The 16,574-nt window shown below is 38.7% G+C and overlaps 1 protein-coding gene across 3 annotated transcripts in view; it reads left to right on the top strand.

Annotated features, from left to right (window-relative positions):
- The window catches only part of STIM2 (stromal interaction molecule 2), a 210,999-nt gene that overhangs the window by 90,449 nt on the left and 103,976 nt on the right, over positions 1-16,574 (top strand). Inside the window, exon 1 of one of the 3 annotated variants that reach the window (XM_023730227.1) lies at positions 13,808-14,768. The exons of the other annotated variants lie outside the window; for them this stretch is intronic. Within the exon in view, the coding sequence (XP_023585995.1) occupies positions 14,720-14,768 (49 nt within the window). The 5' untranslated portion in view covers positions 13,808-14,719. Of the gene's footprint in view, positions 1-13,807; positions 14,769-16,574 lie in introns of those variants that run through there. 3 annotated transcript variants of the gene reach the window in all.

Raw genomic sequence — 16,574 nt, 5'->3', positions numbered from 1 at the left:
AACCATCCTTGCATACCTGGTATGAATCCTACTTGGTCGTGGTGTATTATTTTTTTGATGTGATTCTGAATTCTATTGGCTAGGATGTTGTTGAGAATTTCTGCGTCTATATTGATGAGAGATATTGGTCTGTAATTTTCTTTTCTTTGTGGCATCTTTGCCTGGTTTTGGTATCAGGGTTATGCTGGCTTCATAAAATGAATTCCAAAGTGTCGCTTCCTTTTCTATGTTCTGAAATAGTTTGAGTGGTACTGGTATAAGCTTTTTTTCTGAATGGTAGAATTCTCCAGTGAAGCCATCTGGGCCAGGGCTTTTTTGTTGTTGGGAGGTTTTTTTTATTACCTTTTCAATGTCTTCTCTTGTTACGGGCCTTTTCAGATTTGCAACATGACTTTGTGGTAGTTTGGGTAGGTAGTGTGTTTCTAGAAATTTATCTATTTCCTCTAGGTTTTCAAATTTGTTGGAGTATAGTTTCTCATAATACTCTGTTATGATCCTTTTTATTTCATTTGGGTCTGTCGTAATGTCTCCCATTTCATTTCTTATTTGGGTTATTTGCATCCTCTCCTGTTTTACTTTTGTCAGTTTGACCAGTGGTTTGTTGATTTTGTTGATCCTTTCAAAGAATCAACTTTTGGTTTTGTTGATTTTTTTTTTATTGTTTTTCTCTTCTGTATTTCATTTATTTCTGCTCTGATCGTTTTTATTTCCTTTCTTCTGGTGGCTCTGGGCTTTTTTTTTTTTTCTGTTCTCTTTGTATTTGTTCGAATTGTGTAGCTAATGTTTTGATTTTGTCCCTTCTTTTTTGATGTGTGTATTGCTGTAAATTGTCCTCTGAGGACTGCCTTTGCTGTGTCCCAAAAGTTTTTATGATATGTTTTCATTCTCGTTTGATTCTAGGAATTTTTTGATTCCATCTCTGATTTCTTCTTTTACCCAGTGGTTTGTAAGCAGGGTGGTATTCAGTGTCTATGTAATTAATTTTTTCCCCTTGCTCTTCCTGTTATTAATTTCTACCTTGATGGCGTTGTGGTCAGAGAAGATACTTTGTATTATCTTTTTGTTTTGGAGTTTGTTGAGTATTGCTCTGTTCCTAAGATGTGGTCTGTTCTGGAGAATGTTCTATGTGCATTGGAAAAGAATGTGTACTTTGCACCTGTAGGGTGGAGTGTTCTATATATGTCTGTGAGGTCAAATAGGCTGACTGTACCCTTTAGGTCTTTTGTATCTTTGTTGAGTTGTTTTCAAAATGTTCTGTCCTTTACCGATAGTGGTGTGTTGAAGTCTCCTGCTATTACTGTGGAACTGTCAATTTCTCTTTTCAGTGCTGTTAGAGTTTGTTTTTTGTATTTTGGAGCCCTGTCATTGGGTGCGTATATATTTATTATGGTTATGTCTTCATGATGGATCCTCCCTTTAATCACGGTATAGTGCATTTCTTAGTCTTTTATGGTTGATTTTCTTTTGCAGTCTATTTTATCTGAGATTAGTATTGCCACTCCTGCTCTTTTTTTGTTAGCTTTTTGCTTGATATATTTTTTTCCATCCTTTGATTTTTAATGAATTTACATCTTTGTTTCTAAGATATGTCTCTTGTAGACAGTGTATTGATGGATCCTGTTTTTTTAATCCATTGTCTCTGTCTCTTTATGGGTGCATTTAGGCCATTTACATTCAGTGCAGTTACTGATAGGTGTGAATTTATTGCTGTCATTTTGTAGTGTTTTTGTGGTGCCGACGTTTTCTTTGTTCTCTTTTCTCCTGTGCCGAATTCCTTTGTTTGTGGATTTTTTTTTCATTTTGTTTGTTTTTACTGAGACTTTGTTTTTGTTCTTATTTTGATAAGTAGGTTTGTAACTTCTTTTTGATTACCTTGAAATTTACCTTTATCTCCCTAGGTTTGAACCAGTCTATTATTGCTTGATATCGCTTTACCTTCCTCTCCATTAGAAGGTTCTATACCTACACTGTTTATTCCTTCTTTTATTGTTCTGATGTTGTTGTCATTTATGGATTAACCTGTCTGTTTCCCTGTTGTAATTCTTTTAGTTTTGGGTAGTCCTTGAGAGTTCATCTCTTTGGTTGATATCTGGCTGGTACGATACTGCGTTCTAGATTCATTCTGTTGTTGGATGTTGTTTGTTCTCAGACTGAAGGACTCCCTTTAATAATTCTTATAAGTTTGGTTTGCTTTTTACATAGTCCTTTAATTTCTGTTTGTCTGGAAATGTCCTAATTTCACGATCATATTTGAACGAGAGTTTTGCAGAATATATTATTCTTGGCTGGAAATTTTTTTGTTTCAAGGTTTTGTATACGTTATCCCATTGCCTTCTTGCCTGCATGGTTTCTGCCAAATAATCTGAGCTTAGTCTTACTGTTTCTCCTCTGTATGTGACTTTTCGTTTTTCTTGACCTGCTCTCAGGATTCTTTCTTTGTGTTCAGTTTTAGTGAGTGTGATTATGATATGCCTTCGTAAGTTTCTTTTGAGGTCTGTCCTATAATGGGGTTAATTGAGCTTCTTGGATGGTCTGCTTTTCATCTTTCATGATACTGGGGATTCTGTCAGCAGTTCTTCAGTGACCCTGTCTGTGTTTTCTCTTTTCTCCCCCTGTTCTGGAACTCTGATCACTCTCAGATTTTTGCTTTTGATTGTCGCCCACATAATTCTCAGGGTTTCTTCATTTTTCTTTTTTTCTGATTTTTCCTCAGAGATGTATCGAAGAGTTTGTCTTCAGTTTCGCTGATCCTGTCTTCCATCATTTCAAACCTGCTCTTCAGCCCTTCCATGACACTGTCTGTTTCTGAAATCTTGTTGTTTATCTTTTGGATTTCTATTTGTTGTTTTTGTATGATTTCTACTTGTGAATTTATTTTGATACTTCATTCCTGTATTATTTTCCTGAATTCTTCCTTTTTTTCCTATATTTTCCCTGAGTTTTTCTATTTTTTCCTCAGTTTTATATGCTTTTCGCTTCAACTCTTGGACAGCTCTGAATATTAGAGATTTGAATTCCCTATCAGGTAGTTTAGTGCTTTTTCTTCTACTAGAAGGTCATCTAGTGTTTTATTTTGGACGCCTACTGGGAACATCCTGTCCTGTTTTTTTAATATGTTTTGATATTGTGTGCTGTCTTTGGGATATTCAGTAATTATTTTCCTCACTTATTGACTGTAGATTTGTTTGTTTTGTCCTGCTTCTTTGTTTTATTTTGTTATGTTTGAGCATGTGGGCTGTGCATTCTTTGTTGTTTGCCTGTCTGTGGGCATGATACTTTTCACCTCCTTGTCCTATGGACAGGGTCAGTCGCTCCGGAATAGTGCAGCAGTGCAAGTTCAGCTGATGAGGAGTTGCTGGGATGGTTTGTTTGTGATACATACTAGGGCTGACAGGGTAAACCGGGTAGCAGTGCAGGGCAGGTTTCCATAGGCTGTGCCTGTGCGGCTCGGGGATGTGATGTTCAGCGCACAGTGCAGGTAGGCAGGACGGAGGGGGGAGATTGTGATGTGTGGAGGTAAGATGGGTATGGGAAAGAGGAGAGAGAGAAGAGAGAAATAGTAGCCAAAGGCAAAGAAACAAACAAAAGGAGTGCTAAGGGAGCTTACTGTCGGAGTAGAGAGATGAGAGATTGAGAAATGGAGAAAAACCAAAAGACAAAAAAGTGGTAAAAGAAAAAAACAAGTGAAAGTTAGAAAAAAGAAAGCAAAGCATAGCTCCCAAGGATCCCGCTGGTGTGGCTGTGAAAACTTTGGAAGTAGCTCCCATGCTGTGAAGTACAGCCTGTCTAAAAAGGGTAACAGTGTACACAGCAAGGAGAAGGTAAGTATAGAGAGACGAGAAACTGAGAAATGAAGAAACACAAAAAGGAAAAAAGAAAAACAAAAACAAAGAAAACCAAAAGAAAAAAGAAATGCTCCCAGGGATACCACCCTATGGCTGCACAGGCTGGGGAAGTAGTTCTCAATCCACGCAGTATAGCCCGGCTAAAAGGGGCTCCCAAGCGGAGGAAAAAAAAGAAAACAAACAAATCAAAACGAACAAAAAGCCGCAGAGATCCCACCAGTGTGGCGGCACTGGCTGGGAAGCAGTTCCACAGTAGAGGGCGTTTCACAGACTTTCAGCAGGAAGCAAAGATGGCACTTTGAGCTAGGTATTTGAGAGTAAGGAGGGGGAGGTGGTGAGAGGTATGGAAGAAATCTAAATAAGCGGAGAAAAGCACCATCAGCAACAAATGGCACTCAGGGAGCCAGCCTGTATGGGCAGGTAGACTCCAAGTGGCCCGGGGCTTTAGCTGGTGCTTCCCAGGTAAGAGACTGTGGCCACAGGAAGCAGAGGAGGCCGAGTGAGTGTGAAGAAGGGTGAAGGTTAGGAAAGCATATATCATCGGTTACCAGTTGTTCTGTCTCCTGCTGGAAACTCTGTGAATCTGCTTTCCCATACTCCTTGTTCGCCGATGTCCAACAGAAGTCCAAGATGGTGAATCCATGCTGCGTTAGCTGATAGGGGGCCTCTGCATGTATTTCTCCTCGCTCTCTCAGTTTCTTATTCCGTTCGGTGCTTGGCTGAGTCCTTTATGTCTTTATTTGATGCTTAGGGTTCTAGGATTGACGTTTGTCTCTGTTTGACTTAGTTTTTCAGGTTTCTGCTGTGGAAAGATGGCATGGTGCTTCTGTCTATAGCACCATGTTGCCCAGAAGTCCCACAGCACAGTAATTCCATTTTTAGTTTTTTGAGGAACCACCACACTGTTTTCCACAGTGGCTGTACTATTTTGCATTCCCACCAGTAGTGGATAATGGTTCCAGTTCCCCCACATCCTTGCCAACATTTGTTATTTTCTGTTATTTTTCTTTTTTTAATCTTACCATCCTAGTGTGATCAGTTGTCTTTTTCATATGACATTTTCTTCTATCCCTGTTGCTGTGACTATAGTTTATATTCTGTTACTGCCTGCCTGGACTGTTGTAGTTGGTATTCTTTATCAGCAAACGTATAGGCTAAGACTACATAGTTTTTTCTCTAGATTAAAAGTTACTATTATGGGAAAGTTTTTTTTTTTTTTTTTAACTTGTAGGCACTGAGCAAAATATATTGTAATCTTTAATATATTTCTGTGTTACATGTTATGTCATACTCCTATTTAAAAACCATCAGTGGTTTTTCTTAAACTCCTCTTGCTGATGTTCATTTTCCTTCACTGACTGGCCCTAAGCTATCTTTATGGAATCACCTCCTATTGCCCCTCCACCCATTGATTATTAGTATGTTTTCCCTACTATTTGAGGGTTCTATTGGCATTTTGTGTTGGATAATTCTTTGTGTGTGGGACCGGCTTCTGCATCGTAGGTGCTTAGCATCCTTCTCCCCCCGCCCCCAACCACTGAATGTCAGTAGCAATCCCCACACATTATGATAATGAAAAAACCTCACATGTAAACATTGGAGGTAGGGAGTTGATGGGTGAGGGAGGTGAGTGGCGAAGGGAGAAAGGGAGGGGGCAGTAACACTCCCAGTTGAGAACCAGTCAGCTATCTGATTTTTCAGAAGTAGATCACCAGGCCTTTCTTTTGAGGCACCTCTTGGTGGACGTGAATCTCCAACCTTTCACTTAGTAGCCGAGTGTATTAACCATTTGCATGAGCTGGAATCGACTTGACGGCAGCAGGTTTACTATGTGCCAGACACTGTTTCAGGCACAGGGGAGGGAGGAAAGATCCAAACAAAACCTGTGATCTCATGGTTACATTATAGTGGGGGGACAGTAAGCAAATACATAAATACATAATATAGCACACTCTTACAGAGTGCTATGGAGACAAAGTAAGGTAGGGAGAGAAAAAGGGGAAGGCTATTTTAGATAAGGAAATCAGGAATGACTTTTCTCAGGAAGCATTTGAGTTGGAATAAAAGGAGTAAAGCAGCCATGGGTATATATGGGAGAAAGAGCTTTGCAGGCAGAGGAAAGTATTTCTCCTTTATTGTCAGTTTAGATTTAACTGCCTATCCCTCCATATTCTGACCGTCGCCGAAATTATCATTTTTCTTTATTATCTAATTAAATAGGAATAATAATATCTAACCTGTGGCAAAATGAGTATATAATACAGTATATAATCTATTTATATTATATGTAAGATATAATAGGCACTTCATAATTGATAGTTGTTGTCATCATTGGGGGCCCTGGTGGCATGGTGGTTGAGCATTAGAAGGTCAGTAGTTCGAATCCACCAGCTGCTCCTTGGAAACCCTACAGGGCAGTTCTACTCTATCCTATAGAGTCGCTATGAGTTGGAATCAACTTGACAGCAGTGGGTTTACGGGTCATCATTGGAGCCTTGGTGGTGCAGTGGTTAAGCACTCAGCTGCTAACCAAAATATTGGTGGTCCGAAGTCACCAGCTACACTGTGGGAGAAAGATGTGGCATTCTGCTTCTGTAAACATAACGGCCTTTGAAACCCTGTGGGACGGTTCTACTCCGTCCTATAGGGTCTCAATGAGTCAGAATTGACTCGATGACAGTGGGTTTGTTGTCATTATTAATATAATAACAGCAGCAGAGGCTCTGTTCAGTGTTCCTAGAGAAAACTTGCTCATCTTTCAAGAATCAATGTAAATGTTACTTCATCCTTGAAGTTTTTCTTGCTGTGCATGTAGAAATGACTGTTCCCTTAGTTTTGCCACCATCATATATTTATAACACAAACCTGTCATACTGTTGCCATATTTCACTTCATTTATTTTTACCTTTTGTACACTTCTAACCAGAGTCTGGCATTATATGTTTGTTAGATAAATGGCTTTTATTTAGGTATTAATTTATTTGGCTTCTAATATTTACAAAATAAAAAATCTGTTGCTGTCAGGTTGATTCCAACTTATAGCGACCCACCACCTCCAATTCCTCATGCCATAAAACATGTTCAGGTACCTCACTTTCCTCAAACACACACATTCCCCTGTTCCTCTCTCCTTTAACATTTCTCTCTCTTCTAGCTACTGTCTTCTGTATCTCCCTCTTCATATTGTCTCTACTTCTATCCATACTCCTCTTGAAAATGCCCCATAATAAATGTCTTATACCGTATCATAACTTTACTCTAAAATTGACTGTAAGCGCACATTGTGTTGATTTTCAATTCTTAATATTTACCACATTGGCATATTTGTTGAATGATTTTAATACATATAAATATTAGAAAAGGAGCCCTCATGGCGCAGTAGTTAAATGCTTGACTGCTAACTGAAAGTTTGGTGGTTTGAACCCACCAGCCACTCTGCGGGAGAAAGATGTGGCAGTCTGCTTCCGTAAAGATTATAGCCTTGGAAACCCTATGGTGCAGTTCTCCTCTGTTCTGTAGGGTCACTATGAGTTGGAATTGACTTGACAGTAATGGATTTTTATCAAGTAGTTCGTTTACCATATTTCTGTGCAAATAATGTGTGCCTTTGGCAACGAAATATAGAAGGCACATGTATTATTTTTATAAAAGCATGGTATGTGTGTGTAGATGATTAATTTTTTAGGATATTTTAAAACTAAATAATTGTTATCAAAATGGGAGGTGAAAATAGTATAATCACTAGTTAATACTTGGATAGTTTGGAAATACAGGTAGCCCCCCACTTACTACATATTTGAGTTACGACGAATCACACTCACAACTCTGTTTTTTTTTTTTTTTTGGTACGATTTAGTAGTCCACCACTTGTCTGTTAGTTTGCTGTAGTGTGGAACGAGAGCTGTCATTGCTGATGTCAGCTGAATCTTGGCTGAAAACAGAGAGTACCGGAAAGATGTTCACTTGTGTTTTATTGACTGTGCAAAGGCATTCAGTTGTATGATCATATCAAATTATAGATAACACTGCGAAGAATAGGAATTCCAGAATACTTAATTGTGCTCATGCAGAACCTGTACATAGACCAAGAGGCAGTTGTTCAAACAGAACAAGAGGATACTGTGTGGTTTAAAATCAGGAAAGATACATCAGGGTTGTATCCTTTCACTGTACTTATTCAGTCTGTATTTTGAGCAAATAATTCGAGAAGCTGCACTATATGAAGAAGAATGTGGCATCAGGATTGGAGGAAGACTCATTAACAACCTGTGATATGCAGATGACACAATCTTGCTTGCTGATAGTGAAGAGGACTTGAAGCACTTACTGATGAAGATCAAAGACCGCAGCCTTCAGGACGGATTACACCTCAGCATAAAGAAAACAGAAATCCTCACAACTAGACCAATAAGCAACGTTATGATAAATGGAGAAAATATTGAAGTTGTCCAGGATTTCATTTTACTTGGATCCATAGTCAACACCCACGGAAGCAGCAGTCAAGAAATCAGTGTATTACATTAGGCAAATCTGCTGCAAAAGACCTCTTTAATGTGTTAAAAAGCGAAGATGTCACTTTGAACACTATGGTGCACCTGACCCAAGTCGTGATATTTTCTGTCACCTTGTGTGCATGTGAAATGTGGACAATGAATGAGGAAGACTGAAGAATTGATGCCTTTGAAGAATATTGAATATACCATGGACTGCCAGAAGAACAAACGTCTGTCTTGGAAGAAGTACAGCCAGAATGCTCCTTAGAAGTGTAGGATGGTGAGACTTTGTCTCACATACTTTGGACCATGTTATCTGGAGGGACCAGTCCCTGAAGAAAGGACATCATGCTTGGTAACGTAGAGAATCAGAATAAAGAGGAAAACCCTCAACGAGATGGACTGACATAGTGGCTGCAACATGGGCCCAAGCAGTGATTGGGAGGATGGTGCAAGACTGGGCAGTGTTTCATTGTTGTGCATGGGGTTGCTATGTGTTGGAACTGACTCTATGGCACCTAACAATAAGAACATCGTTTGTAATAGGTACATACAGTGTGGCAATGCATAATATACCAATGTTATCATTCTCAGATGTTCACTCGCAGATGTTCAGTTTTATGATTTACTGTTGGCAAACACTGCTGTCTATCAGGCTGTGGCCTGACTGACAGTGAAGTCCATGTCAATGGCAGGAGTCCTAATGGATAGAAAGTTGGGCAATGTTCAACTCAACGACATATGACAATTGAACTGCGCAGGTGCCTGACAGCCATTATGACTCCAACTTCACTGTTATGACACTGATGCTGATTTCATTGTAGGCCAGGACTGTACATGATCTTAGCGTTTTGTACCTTAAGAAGCATCCATTGTTAATTTGAAGCTGAGTTGTTCAGGTTTCTCTGATTGTAACACCTGCACTGCTTATACCCCCAACAATATGTCTAACAAAAGAATTCATGCCACTGAAAGTTGTAATCTGAAAAAGAAGATGAGGAAGGCTGTAGACATGGATATAGAGATGAAGATCATTAAGGCCCATAATAGTGGAAAGAAAGTTGACGAGATAGCACATGAGGAAGGACTGTCAAATTCTACTGTTCTGACAATCATTAAATGTAAGAATAGTATTTGGGAGGCAGTTAAAGGAGCGTTTGCCATTAAATCAAAAGTTTTAACAAAGAAGCACAAAGACCAGTCCACGAGATGGAGAAGCTGTTGATGATTTGGTTAGAAGACCAAATCCAGAAAAGGATTCCTAGGAGTTTACTGATGATTCAATCGGAAGTATGCAATCTTTTTAAAAACCTGCAGAACAGCAAGGAGAAGACTGCCATGAGTACTTTAATGCCAACAATGGCTTGTTTCACAGCTTCCAATGCAGATTTGGCTTACGTAACGTGCATACAACTGGAGAAGCAGGAAGCGCCCATTTTGAAGCTGCTGAAAAATTCAAAGATGAGCTGGGCAAGATGGAAGAGGAAGGAGAGAAGTTGTCAAAAGTTTACAGTTAAAGGATTAGCTGGAGTTTTTTCTAAACTAAATCAGAGGCTTCAGTTGCTTGAAAACACAGACCCAAATGCTGATCCCTTTAAAGTCCATAGCCAGATTTGGGAAGCAGTGAGATGTTATCATGAAATGTATGAAGAAAAAAAAAGAGCAATACAGACAACTCTCACTAATTTTCTGACTAGAAATGCCATCCACTTTCCCAGGGATAATCCAGATGATCCAGAACTTTTCACAAGTGGAGTTATTACCGCAACTGACAAAATGCCAGTGTCGTCCAGTTCTTCATTGTCAGATTAAATTTTTGTGATTTGTGTATGTTTTTATGTATGTATTAAAATATATCTGTGAGTTTATATGTAATGCTTCCAACCCTCAAAGACAAATTAGATAGGATTTGTAAAGATACTGGTAATAAAAGGTAATAATAATGAAATCTAAAAGAAAAACGAGGTGTTTGACGTAATGTCAGAATCGATCTATGACGGAGTCATTGGAACGGGACCCCATCTTAAGTCAGGGACTGCCTGTCTTATTTTCTCTATGTGATTAATTGAAGTCAGTGATGACTAAAACAACATATATTTATTTCTTTGTGCTTTCAAACTGAAAGGATCTGTCTCTGGACTGACTCTTACATTTTACAATAAATATGTATTTTAAAAATATTTTATGAGGATATATTTTTATAATAATAGTAGCTAAAGGATATTAAGGAAGAAAACCTAAAATGAGAAGCCTACTTATAGCAGTTTTACTTAAAGAATATGGGATTTGAAATCACTGAAATAGTGTTAAAGTACAAGCACATTGCCAGTCTCTCTTTAGAATTGCTTACCCTTTCTTTGGAGCTTGGCTGCTAACCAAAAGGTCAGCAGTTCAAATCCACCAGCTGCTCATTGGAAACCCTATGGGGCTGTTCTACTCTGTCCTGTAGGGTCACTGTGAGTCGGAATTGACTCGATGGCAACGGGTACCCTTTCTTTATCTTTATTTTGCAGATCAGAAAACTGAAGTAAAGCAAAGCACCTCATAGAGTTGAGAATTACATGTGAGAATGTACATGTAGCCTCTGGCCCATAATAGATGCTCATATCAAAGTTAATGTTCATAGTCGTGTTATTTTTCTTGAGATATGAACTTAAATATTATTTTTAGCTTGAAACATAAAAGAGATACCAAAAGCTAAAATAGTTATTTTAAATTCTATCAAATATAAGTAGGTGTTCACTTCAGATCAATTTGAGAACTTAAGGTACCGGACTATGATGATAGCTCAGATTTCACTTTCTTGCCCTATTTGTGCATAGCCTGGGATAGAAAGACAAATATTCCTACATTTTGTTCATTTTCCAAAATATATTTCAAATTAGAGTGAATTGATCATTATTGTTTTTTGGGGCCGTCAAGTCGGTTCTGACTCACAGCGACCCTATGTACAACAGAACGAAATGCTGTCTGGTCCTGCACCATCCTCACAATCTATGTTATGCTTGAGTCTGTTGTTGCAGCCACTGTGTCAGTCCATCTTGTTGAGGGTCTTCCTCTTTTTTGTTGACCCTTTACTTTACCATGATGTCCTCCTTGTCCAAGGACTGGTCCCTCCTCATAACATCTCCAAAGTACGTGAGACGAAGTTTCACCACCCCTGTTTGTAAGGAGCTTTCTGGCTGTACTTCTTCCGAGACAGACATGCTCATTCTTCTGGCAGTCTGTGGTATATTCAGTATTCTTTGCCAATGCCGTAATTCAGAGGTATCAGTTCTTCTTCAGTCCTCCTTGTTCATTGTCCAGCTTTCACATGTATATGAGGTGATTGAAAATACCATGGCTTTGAGACCTTCGTCCTCAAAGTGACATCTTTGCTTTTCAACGCTTTAAAGAGGTCTTTTCCAGCAGATTTGCCCAGTGCAACACATTGTTTTGATTTCTTGACTGCTGCTTCCCTGGATGTTGATTATGGATCCAAGTAAAATGAAATGCTTGACAACTTCAGTATTTACTCTATCATGATGTTGCTTATTGGTCCCATTGTGAGGATTTTTGTTTTCTTTTTGTTGAGATGTAATCCATACTTAAGTCTGCCGTCTTTGATTTTCATCAGTAAGTACTTCAAATCCTTTTCATTTTCAGCAAGCAATATTGTGTCATCTGCATATCACAGGTTTTTAATGAGCCTTCCTCCAATCCTGATACCACATTCTTCTTCACATAGTTCAGCTTGCCAGATTATTTTCTCAGCATGTAGATTGAATAAGTATGGTGAAAGGATACAACCCTGATGTATCTTTCCTGATTTTAAACCATGCAGTATCCCCTTGTCCTGTTCAAATGACTGCCTCTTGGTCTGTTTACAGGTTCTGCATGAGCACAATTAAGTGTTCTGGAATTCCCATTCTTTGCAGTGTTTTCTATAATATGTTATGATCCACACAGTTGAATACCTTTGCATAGTCAGTAAAACACAGGTACCCATAAACACTGTACCCATAAAGAGTCATTAAAAATTTATTGGAACTTAAGAGCTTCATTTAAAAATTCCTCCCCACAGCATGTTTACTTTACATGTGACTTTGATGTTCATCTTGTTTTTTCGCCACAGAAAATTAGGTAATGAACCTTGGTTAGCTTCAAATGTCTCAGTATTAAATTGTTTTTAATAAGTGTAGTTATTTTTCTTAACTGAAAACAGGAATAGTTTCTATAATTTGAGGTTTATGTACTTTTTTTATTACCAAGTTTGGTAAAAATGTACTTAAAACTTACATTTTCTATCTAAAATGTGTTAAGTATACGTAGTCCTACCAGCAGGTAACTGGAGCCCTGGTGGTGTAGTGGTTAAGAGCTTGGCTGCTAACCAAAAAGTTGGTAGTTCAACTCCACCAGCCGCTCCGTGGAAACCCTATGGGGCAGTTCTACTCTGAGAGATACTGTAGGGAGGCACCATGCATGTAAATGCAGTTTTTCTTAGGCATTTTTTAGATCATTTACTTTGAATTATATAATACTTTGCTCCCAAATTCTTATTTGGCATCAGAATTGTTAATTGCTGCTTAGAATGGGTAATAAACTGTATGGTTAGCTACAGTGATCATTGAGAGGTCACAAAAGACTAATAGAAGATAATATTTAGACTGTCTTAGTGAATAATCAGTTTCTCATGAGAGATTGGCTAGGGATTTTTGGTTTTAGAGTCAGATAAACAGATTAATTACATTAGCCTGCCTCTTATGTTATTTATTCAGCAAGTGATTTTGTCCTTACTATGTGTCAGGTACTGTTTTAATTGCTTTACATTTATTTTCTCACATAATTATCATAACAATCTAATGAGGGAGGTACTATCATCATTACTGTTTTACAAATTAAGAAAATTAAGCCAGAGTAGTTAAATAACTTGTCTGTAGCTCACACACCTGGTAAGTAGTAGATTCGTGGATTAGACCCAGGCAGTCTGACTGTAGCGCTTGTGCTCTCAACATCTACACTGTATGCTGCCTGTCAACCAATTCATCCCTCAACCAACCCCCTTTATTCTCCTGTTACATGTTGCAGCCAGAGCAGGCAAATTAAGACCAATATTTAAAGGGGCCAGAAGTTCCAAAGTGTGTATGTATTATAGCATAGCAATAGTCTACTTTTAAATGATGTTGGAGAGGTCTGATTTGGGCAGGCACTCCATCCTGGAACTCTTAAGAAGTGGTTTTGATGTACCTGAGATGTCTTAATAAGGGCTTTCCAATGAGCTAATAGTATACTTCCAAGTTCCCCAGTTTGTTTAATATGCATCCTTAGTCTGCCCTTGTTCTCACATTAAATACAGAAGTCTTAGGAGCCCTGGTGGCACAGTGGTTAAGAGCTATGGCTGCTAACCAAAAGGTCGGCAGTTCATATCCACCAGCCACTCTTTGGAAACCACATGAGGCAGTTCTACTCTGTCCTGTTGGGTCGGAATCATCTTGACAGCAGTAGGTTAACAGGTTAGGGGAGGGAGGTTATCAAGAAAAGAAAGTTCTCTCCCTCCCACCAAACAGCTCCACCTTTTAAAATATACTAAAAATAATTTTATAGCCAAATCAAGTTATAATACATTCTTACATGTATAAATTAACAAAATGAATTTTGATTTATAAAGGGTGTTCACAAGGGTAATATAATACTCTGTCACTTTCTTTACCAAGTAGTCTACATTTCAGTAACTTTGTTATTATTTTGAGATACATCATTATCAAAAAAAAAAGCATAGAAGTATAGGTATACATACTAGATTGTGAATGTCCTTCTCAAAGTATCCAGTGAACTCCTTCCATGGGACACATTCAAGTTTCTTGGTGCTCTCAGTTCACTAGAGGATGGTTTTACCCACATATAGGGCTAGGGAAGTCTTCTCAGCCAGGTCCTGGCAGTATCTAAGATAGCAATACTTTTCTCTGATGCTAGTGATGGTGACCCATTTATGTTCATTATACTGACACTTTGAGCATGGATTTGGAATCTGGAAGACTTGGTTTGAATCCCAGCTCTATCATTTTCTAGGGGTGTGACCTTAAGCAAATTACTCATAAGTCTCGTTTCTTTTCTGATAAATGGAGATAATACCTGCCCCACACAGGGCTGTAGGGATTAAATTATGTGCATAAAATAGAATTAGTTTCTTGAATATAGTGAATGTTTCCTATTAGGTGAAATCATTTTAATTCATTTAACTTTATCTCTGCAGGATCAGACTGCACATTTGTCCAGCTTTGAGTAAAGCAAGGTGGATCTTAACACTGGTGTTGACTGACTTTGGCTAGGCCTCATTCTGTTTCAGCTGATTCCTTTATCCTCAGTAGAAAGTGCTGCTGTTGCTCCAGAGAAAAGAAAGGAATGCTAAATGCTAAAAAGATACATCACACCATGTTTAGTTTAATACAAGGTGAGGGCACCAAGGGAAGGAAATATGTTTTTGTCATCGTCATTGTATACCCAGCACCAGGCACAGGACCTGGCATGTTACAGACTCTCCATATCTAGTTTAAATGAGTGAATTGTGTTTAGATGAAAAACATGTTCTGGCTGTGGAGTGCATGACTACACTGGTGCATTTCGGGTAGCTAAGGTAGTTGCCTGTGCAGTGTTGGCAAAGGAAAATGATCTTGGTATTTTAGCAGTTGTCTTTGAAACTGTTATACCTGATTCATTATAGGCATATATCTTTTATAGCTAGTATATTTTAAAAGAAATTTAGACCAGCTAACTTGAGTTGAAATGATCACTTGTGCTCTAGTTAACCTAGAAGGTAAACAACTGAGAAAGACGTTAAGACAAGTAATAGAGTTAAGAGTTCACAGCTATTCTAAATTAGTTTTCTAGGCCTTAAGTCATTTTACCAAGAGGAAATAAAATTTCATGTGTAGGGATAGACCACTTGTCATGGATTGAATTGTGTCCCCCCAAAATATCCGTCAACTTGGCTGGGTCATGATTCCCAGTATTGTATGATTGTGTACCGTTTTGTAAATCTGATGTGATTTCCTTATGTTTTGTAAACTCTATCACCATGATGAGGTTATACTGATGAGGTTTACAGGATTAGATAGTGTCTTAATCCAATCTCTTTAGAGATATAAAAGAGAGAAGCGAGCAGAGACACATGGGAACCTCATATCACCAAGAAAGCAGTGCCGGGAGCAGAGCGTGTCCTTTGGACCTGAGGTTCCCGCACTGAGATGCTCCCAGACCAAAGGAAGATTGATGCGTCACAAGGACCTTCCTCCAGAGCTGACAGAGAGAGAAAGCCTTTTCCTGGAGCTGATGCCTCGAATTTGGACTTGTAGCCTACCGGACTGTAAAGAAATAAACTTCTCTTTGTTAAAGTCATCCACTTGTGGTATTTCTGTTGGAGCAGCACTAGATGACTAAGACACCACTCTTGCCATATCTTCATCTCCTGTGTTTTCTTTCTTTTGCTGCTTCAGTTTGGCAAAACACTAAACCCTAGAGCAGTCTTCATCATCTACCTTCTCCATTACTGGAGACATGGACTGCTGAGTGCTGCCTGGATTGCTGTAGCACTTTCTGACAGCTGTGCCTTTCTCAATCCTGCCTGCCTCCATTCCATTTATCTTCCCCTGTTACCACAATGGTCTTTCTGTAATGAATCTGATTGTGTTAGTTCCCTCCTTGAAATCCCTTAATGGCTTCTGGTTGTTTTCAGGACAAAAATCTAAATTCCTTCGAATGGAAAACAGAGCTTTTAGAGATCTGGTCCCTTCTTACCAGTCTCCTGCCTGATCTCTTATCTCTTTTCCATATATTCTCTGTACTCTAGACATATTAAAACATTTGCATTTCTCTGTTCCAAGTTCTTTTCCTGCCACTGAACGTATGTTTCTTCTTCCAGGCGTGCTTTTCTCTCATTCCCAAGGTCATCAACTACAGGTCATTTAAAGATCCCCAAAGTTACCTCCGGAAAACTATTACTGAGTTCTTTTTCCCGGTCTGGATTAGGTACCTTTCCTCCATGCTCCCATAATGCCCTGCAATGAATGTTCTAGTGGTACTAACAAAATATATTGCAGGAATCTACATGCCTCCTTCCTTTTTTATCTGTTTAATATCTAATGCCCAGAAGTTTGTGATTTAATTAATGTATGAAATAATAGAATTTATCAGAGGCCCAAAATATGCCCACCTAAGTCCTGGGTATTATGAACATGTGAGAAATGTAAGAACATGGCGC

The sequence above is a fragment of the Trichechus manatus genome, unplaced genomic scaffold, assembly GCF_000243295.1.
Source record: "Trichechus manatus latirostris isolate Lorelei unplaced genomic scaffold, TriManLat1.0 scaffold00034, whole genome shotgun sequence".
Classification (NCBI taxonomy): domain Eukaryota; kingdom Metazoa; phylum Chordata; class Mammalia; order Sirenia; family Trichechidae; genus Trichechus; species Trichechus manatus.
Note: the sequence above shows the minus strand (reverse complement) of the source record. Positions and strands in the feature narration are given on the sequence as shown.